This window comes from Tauraco erythrolophus, chromosome 1 (assembly GCF_009769465.1).
Source record: "Tauraco erythrolophus isolate bTauEry1 chromosome 1, bTauEry1.pri, whole genome shotgun sequence".
Lineage (NCBI taxonomy): Eukaryota > Metazoa > Chordata > Aves > Musophagiformes > Musophagidae > Tauraco > Tauraco erythrolophus.
In genome coordinates this window covers 1292308-1299921 of record NC_141465.1, presented here as the reverse complement: position 1 = coordinate 1299921, position 7614 = coordinate 1292308, and the positions used below count along the sequence as shown (strand labels likewise).

The 7614-nt window shown below is 54.5% G+C and overlaps 1 protein-coding gene across 1 annotated transcript; it reads right to left on the bottom strand.

Annotated features, from left to right (window-relative positions):
• Nucleotides 1-1971: 1971 nt before the first annotated feature.
• Nucleotides 1972-6492, bottom strand: TAPBPL (TAP binding protein like). Its single transcript, XM_009988185.2, has 7 exons — nucleotides 6372-6492; nucleotides 5845-6093; nucleotides 4475-4765; nucleotides 3714-4055; nucleotides 3202-3525; nucleotides 2391-2480; nucleotides 1972-2151 (listed from the first exon to the last, which is right to left on the bottom strand). The coding sequence occupies exons 1-7, from the start codon at nucleotides 6490-6492 to the stop codon at nucleotides 2111-2113; spliced, it is 1458 nt and encodes a 485-aa protein (XP_009986487.2). The 3' UTR covers nucleotides 1972-2110.
• Nucleotides 6493-7614: the final 1122 nt, after the last annotated feature.

Sequence of the window (7614 nt, the reverse complement as noted above, 5' to 3'; positions counted from 1 at the left end):
CTGCACTGGGCTCAGCCTGCCTGTTCACTGGCCATGGAGCCACGCAGTGGGCTTGACTCCACAGAGCAGTGTGGGAGGTGCACAGACAGAAGACAACCATTGGAACTAAAAATACCTGTTCATCGGTAACGCATCAAAAACGAAGAGGAAACGACACAACCAAAAACTGCTTCCAGTTCTGCCCATGGCCACTCTTCATAGAACCACAGAATGGTTTGAGTCGGAAGGGACCTCAAAGATCCCCCATGGGCAGGGACACCTGCCACTAGATAAGGTGCTCAAAGCCTCATCCAGCCTGGCCTTGAACAATTCCAAGGATGGGGCATCCTACGTTTTTGAAGCTGTTGTTAGCTAACTTGTAACAACATCACGCTCTCTTACCCAGGATTATTACTGTGGAACCATCTAACAGTCCTCAGTGTCACCTCGCTTTTCTTGTGTGAACACTGATGGAACGTGCTCTTCTGAAATCCTGGGACTTCTCTAGTATTCCAGGAGTTTTAAATGCTCAACTCCATTGGGCCGGGTGCCTCCTCAGCCAAATCTTTTACGATTCTGAAACGCAAATTATCTTGGCTACTCATCTGAAAATACTTATGCTTAATAGATGCTGCTAAAAACCTCCCTTAGTTCACAAATTTTTTTACCACCCTCGTGTAGTCCGAACACGCAATTCTGTTTATTTCTGTATACAAACAACTATCTTCCCTGTATCAAAAAGCCTCCATTAAAAATCTTTTCTATCAAGTTTTACCTATATCTGCCTGGTAAGAGCCTAGGCTGTTGCTAGCACGTCTTGGTTTCCAACACATCTTGAAAAAACTCCTTCCAAGTGCCGTTAGCACTTGCAGCAGTCCAGTTTTTCCAGATTATTTTGAAGACTCCTTATCACCTTGTATGCTTCATGAATTCTCACTTTTATTGTGTGCTGTATACCTCTTTTCCATCCACGCTTTCCTTCTGCTTTCTTTTCCCCTGTTGGTTACTTACAAGATTTCTAAGCGTTACCTTCAAATTCCTTGCGAGGCAGGAGAGGCTTTTGATCATGTCTCTTTTTCACAGCTGCAGAACCACAGATCTTCTCCACCTTGTAAACTTCTATTGAAAATTTTATCGTAGCTTTCTCCTGGAGAGTCATGTTTTTCTGGTTGCTTGGTTTGTGATCAGTTTAACCCATCGCTTCCTCTGTTTGAGGATTTACTGTTCAGAATCATAGAATCATAGAATCATAAAATCGTTAGGGCTGGAAGGGACCTTCAAAGGTCATCTAGTCCAACCCCCCTGCAAGGAACAGGGATATCTCCAACTAGATCATGTTGCTCAGGGCCTCGTCCAACCTGGCCTTGAACGTCTCCAGGGATGGAGCATCCACCACCTCTCTGGGCAACCTGTTCCAGTGTTCTACAACTCTCATGGTAAAAAATTTTTTCCTAATATCCAACCTGAATCTACCTCCCTCTATTTTAAAACCATTACCCCTTGTCCTATCACAACTGGCCCTCCTGAACAGCCTCTCCCCATCTTTCTTGTAGGCCCCCTTGAGGTACTGGAAGACTGCTATAAGGTCACCTCGGAGCCTCCTCTTCTCCAGGCTGAACAGCCCCAACTCTTTCAGCCTGTCCTCATAGGAAAGGTGCTCCAGCCCTCTTATCATCTTCGTGGCCCTCCTCTGGACCCTCTCCAACTGGTCCATGTCAGAAGTACCAATCCAACCAAAGGTACTTACATACATCTACGCACCTGTGTAAATGTTGTGTACCCACTTACAACGTGTACACACGTGCAGATATACAGTCATACAAACACTCCTCTATTTACAGTTTAATTTTCCCTGAAACCAGGGAAATGACATTTCTAAAAACAGGCGTCTTGCCGGTAACGCAGCACCCCAGCAAAGAGCTGAGGCTATCGTTGTCCTCCCAAAATGAAGACATGTTTTACTCTGAGTCCACCTCTGATGGGTCACTCAGCTCCTCCACCAGAGGCAGCCCTACCCCTCAAATACCGACCAACAGCTCTGTTAGTATTTGGAAAGGGCTGGCTCTGCTCAGCAGGATGTGTCAAGAGATGGGATGCAAAGGAGTGCAGGTGGGTGACACGAGGGTTCCTTCTATTCTGAAGCCCTTAGAAGTTGCTCAGACTTTGGTTTAGCTGAAACGGAGAGAGAGAAAAAAAAGAAGTAATACTCAGGAAGACCAAAATGCTGCAAAACATCTCATTGCTGCCTTCCACCAGAAACGAGTCTCCAGCTCATCTCCTCCCCACCTCCCTCGCCAGGAGCCTGGGGCATCCTGACCTCCATCTCTCCTGAGCAAGGGTGCAGGGAGAGGAAGATGCCACTTGCTCCATCTCGCCCACGAGGGAAGCGTCTCAGCCTTTTAAACTCTTACCTGCTCCTCTCCTGAGCACAACGAAGAGGACAACGATGAAAATGACGGTAGCAATGAAACCTCCCACCAGTCCTTTCGATCCTGTTTGTGCTGCAGAGGAAGAGGAGGATCAGTGACGTTAGGTTGGCTGGAGAGGCTGAACAGCCAGCGAGTTGTCACAGTTCAACGAGCTCCTCCAGCAACTGACCATGTGCATGCTCTTGCCAGGTACGCAGATGTGACGAGACACACGTGAGCTGAAGCCACACGGACCCAGGACCAGTTATACTGGCTGGGCTGATGTGCTGTAACTTCTTGAGCAGTGCTATTGCTTGCTTTTTCCTGCTGGGTCAGGAGGACACACAGGGGCAATCTCCAGTCAGCAGGGAGAGCGAGAACCCCAACAGCTCCAATGGGGAGAGGACTTTTTGCAATGGTTCTCGAGCAGCATCGATCTCCAGCTGAACATCAAGTCCAGCTGGGTGTGTAACTCCTTGGGGCATGGCTGTTTTCTGGTGCCTGTCGAGCAGGGTCTAGCCCATGTGCTACAAACTTTTGCTCTGTTGCTCCACTTTCCATCACAAAATCTCTTTTCCTCTGAAGGAAATGAGATACTTGCTCCCCAAAAGCTTCAGGCAGTGAAATAAAAGCTGAGGAAGTGAAAGGGAAGAGGAGGATAGAGAGGATGAGTATGAGAGGACACTAGAAGAAAAGTGTGGAGAAACAGGCAGATGTGATGTGACTCAGAGGTTTTGCTCCCTGTGGTGGGTAGATGTGGTGGGAGGAGGTTGGGGCAGGGCGAGGAACTCACCTCTCTGCCCTTGACACCTACCTGGTGCCTTAAGATGGGCGCTCACAGAGATGGGCTCTGCCAGGGCCACGTGTGAAACGTGGCAGCTGTAGGTGGCTGGCGCCCGCACTGTGGCTGAGCTGATGCTGAGGAAGGAGGTGATGCTGTAGGTGCCGTCTTGGCTTTGCCGGTGGCTGGAGAAATGTGCATTTGAGAGAGGGGTTTCCGTGTCATCTTCTGGAGTCTTCTGTGTCCAGCTCACCGAGACGCCCAGGGGGTAATAGCCAGCAATGTTGCAGGTCAGAGTAGTCGTCACGTCTCTCTCGAGTGTCACCTCTGCTGGAATGACATGAACTCTTGGAGGCTCTGGAGGAGATAAACAGGGAATTGACTTATTGTTAGCAGAGTGCAAAAGTCCCTGGCCACCAGGGAGAGAAGAAGAGCCGCCTGTGACGATGATGAGTGTTGGGGGCGATGGGATCAGGGTGCAGGGCAAAGTTTCAGTGCCTGGGGACACGTGGCTCCTGTTGCCCCCGGGCATTTCCCTTCCTCACCGGCCACGTGCAGCTGGATGATGTGCTGGGCCTGGTGCAGCGAGGTGGACACCAAACAGATGTACATCCCTTCGTCTGCCACGCTCACTCCTTGCAGGCGAAGCGATGCATCTCCACTCCCTAGCAGCTTCCCCACGTCCACGTGGACTTTTGGCTGCGCTGCTGGGCCGGTGCTCCCCACCTGGTACCGGAAAAGGCTTTGGCCGCTGCCTTGGTGCTGCCTTCTCCACTCCAGGGTGGAGAGCGAGGAGCTGGGAGCCAAGGCAAAGCGGCAGTCGAGGGTGACTGAGCTGCCAAGATGCACGTGCAAGGAAGTGTTGCGTGATGACGACTGAAATTCAACTAGAAACAGAAACACAGGCAAACAGAGAGTTAAACAGATGTAGTTAAAGAAGGGCTGGGAAGGGCTGGCAGTGAACTCCCCACCAGAGGAGGAAGAGGCATAGCTCCCCATTTGATGCCCCAGGGTCTATGTGGACTGAAGAGCTGAAGGAAGCCAGCCTGGTGGAGATAGCAGGGCAAGGAGACAGGTGGACACCAAGTGCACACCATGGTCTTGAAGGCGCTTGTCATCCTCAGGGGCTGGGGCATGGGAAACCCTGAGAGGAGGCAAAGTGGGGGGCAATCCGCACGACCCCTTTTTCCCTAAGCACTAACTGCTGGCAGCCCTCAGGTCCTGCTGAGAGGTGGGACATGGGACTCTTGGGGAGGCAGGCTCCCCCCTCCTCATATCCCTTGGTGCTGTGGGGGCACCTGGTCACCTGTGGTCAGCACCGTCCCCTCCTTGCTCATAGGAATCCTCAGCTTTGGGTGCAGTGTTGCATCGTGCTCCTCCTCCTCCTCCTCATCCCGGCTGCCGCAGTCAGGGCCCCTGAGCACCAGGGCGACGCTGATCCTGCTGGAGAGCTGCAGGGTGGCCATGAACCAGGAGGCACGGCAGGGCCCCTCGACAGCCCGCCAGGAGCTGTACGGCAAGATCTCACAGGTCACCTCCTCTCCATCACAGTCTGCGTGCAGCAGGGACTCGGCGTGTGGGATGGATACCGACTGGGCTGCGGGGACAGGGGAAGAAGTTTAACCATCTGAATCCAAAAAGGGAAAGAAACCGCAAAATGACGAGACACGTATTTTTGGAGAAGCATCATGTGCTGTGGAGGGCTGTCAGAGCCCAGAAATGCCAGGCTAGGCTTGACAGATGAAGGCCTGCAAAGAGTATGAGAGGTTGGTCGTGACTGTCTGACATCCCTCAGTCTGTTGGCTGTATTTTATCTCCCCAGATGGCACAGAGCTCGATCCAGCTGCTCGGAACAGAGAACAACTGGAGCAGATCCCCCTTAGCTGCGTGCGTACGCCCAGCGCAAGCGTGTGCCCAGCAAGCCCAGTATGTGAAACGCCCAGTCAAGACGTGGGATGTTTACCCAGTTAGGGCCTGAATCCGGAAAGAAAGGGGACACTGAAGCACCCCAGGTAAGAAAAGAAAGGGTGGCAAGAAGGCAGGAGTGACTGGATGTACTGGGAGCACACTGTACATATGGTCACAGCGTGGGCTTAAGCGTCCTGGTGCCCTACACGCTTCCCACGGACGTCACTGCAAGTTAACTGGGTGCCTGCAACGCTGGATGGGAGCCTGGCTGCGGTGTGCTTGACCTCACCCATGCCCAGTCCATCCACACCACTTGGAAGAGACCTTGGACTGGGGGAGGAACAGAGGCTGGACTGCAGGTTGGCACCCATCAGGGAAGGACAGCTCTGCTTCGTGCCCACTTACCACCATGCCTCCTGCCCGCCAAAAACCACCCCACAACCGAAGATGTGAACGCTCTTACGGGTGCAATAATGCTGTAGAGGGGGATAATTCCCGAGTTGCTTTGGACAAAGTTTTTCCCAAGAGCCAGGCGATTTAGGATAGCCCCAGTAGGAGAGAGGTGCCCCGGCAGGGTTTGCTAACCTCTTCCACTTCACTTTCTTTGAGTCCTGACTGCTGAATTTAGGAAATCACGCATGAAACTTCAGTGGCCGCTCAAAAATTAATTGTCTAACCTCAGTTAACGAAAAATCTCGTAGAAGCCCGGTACGTGTAAGTGGCCAAAACCCCCAGCAGCAGCTCTCCCACCCCAGCTCTCCCACTCACCTGAGGCTTGAAAGACAATAGGAGAAGAGGAGCCAGGATTTTCCCGTGGGACTCTGTACTCAGTGACATCATCCAAGTTCCCGTCGTCTCTGACGCTGACCCCCCTGAGCACGAGGGTGGCAGGATGCTCCGAGGCCGCGCTGCCGGCGGCACGCAGCAAACCCCTCACATCTTCCTCCAAGTAGGAGCAGCCCAGGGTGATGTCCACCCTGCGGAATGGTGGTGCTGGTGTGGGAGCTTTCGCTGACCCTTTAGAGAGGGAGAAGAACCGGTTGGACGCATGAATCCCGCTGCAAACAAGGAAGAGTGTGGGATGAGGGATGAGCAAGCGGGAGGCTGGGGGCTGGCGGCCACTTTGGGGCTGTTGGCAGAGGAGCCCTCTAGCCTGGCATCACCCTCCTCTGGCATTGACCTTCAGGAAGACCCTGGGTTTCACCGGGACACCTTCCCCGCAGGGGTGTCGGGGGGGGGTGAGCGCAGGAGGAGCCCCAGCCCCCGCCCCGACCCCCGGCCCGGCCGCCGCTCACCTGCCGCCGGGGCCACCAGTGCCCCGCACAGCACCAGTGCCCCGCACAGCACCAGTGCCCGGCACAGCACCAGTGCCCGGCACAGCACCAGTGCCCGGCACAGCGCCGGCCCCGCTGCCATCCCGAGACGGAAACCCGCACCCAGCAGCTCTCCGGCGGCTTCGTTTCACTTTCGCTCTGACGCAGCAGGAGCCGCGGGTGGGGGGAGCCTCAACGCTTAAACCCGTTAACCCTTGCTGTGCCACACACGGGAGAGCTGAGGCGGCTGGGAAGTGGGGCGCGATGAGCTGGGATCGAGGAGCACCCCCAGACCTGATGCTGGGAAGTGGGGTGCGATCAGTTGGGATTGAGGAGCACCCCCAGACCTGCGGCTGGGAAGCGGGGTGCGATCAGCTGGGAACGAGGTGCACCCCCAGACCTGCGGCTGGGAAGTGGGGTACAATGAGCTGGGATCGAGGAGGACTCCCAGAACTGCATCTGGGAAGCGGGGTGCGATCAGCCGGAATCGAAGAGCACCCCTAGACCTGCGACTGGGAAGTGGGGTGCGATCAGCTGGGATCGAGGTGCACCCTCAGACCTGCGGCTGGGAAGCGGGGTGCGATCAGCTGGGATCGAGGAGGACCCCCAGACCTGATGCTGGGAAGTGGGGTGCAATGAACTGGGATCGAGGAGGACCCCCAGAACTGCATCTGGGAAGCGGGGTGCGATCAGCTGGGATCGAGGTGCACCCCCAGACCTGATGCTGGGAAGTGGGGTGCGATCAGCTGGGATCGAGGTGCACCCCCAGATCTGAGGCTGGGAAGTGGGGTGCAATCAGCTGGGATCGAGGAGCACCCCCAGACCTGCGGCTGGGAAGCGGGGTGCGATCAGCTGGGATCGAGGAGCACCCCCAAACCTGCAGCCGGGCTGCTCTTGCCACATCCCTCTTTAAGTCAATAATAATATTGACTTAATCAGCCGTTCCCACCGTGTTTCTGCGTGCAACCTTGTCTCCTCCGGACCCGCTGAGCAGCCTCTGCAAGCAGCCACACCTCTGTCTGCTTGTTTTTTGGAAGACTTCATATTTGTAAGAGACTTGGAGGTTGAAGCTGGTTTGTTTGTCCCCCCCAAAACCCACCAAAACCAAAATCAAACCTTCTTCAACTGCAAAGAAGCTGGTCGCTCTGGAGCCCATGTGTGCCACCACCGGCTACCAAGTCAGCTCTGGCTTCATGGGGACAAAACCATCATGAGGACAAAAGTC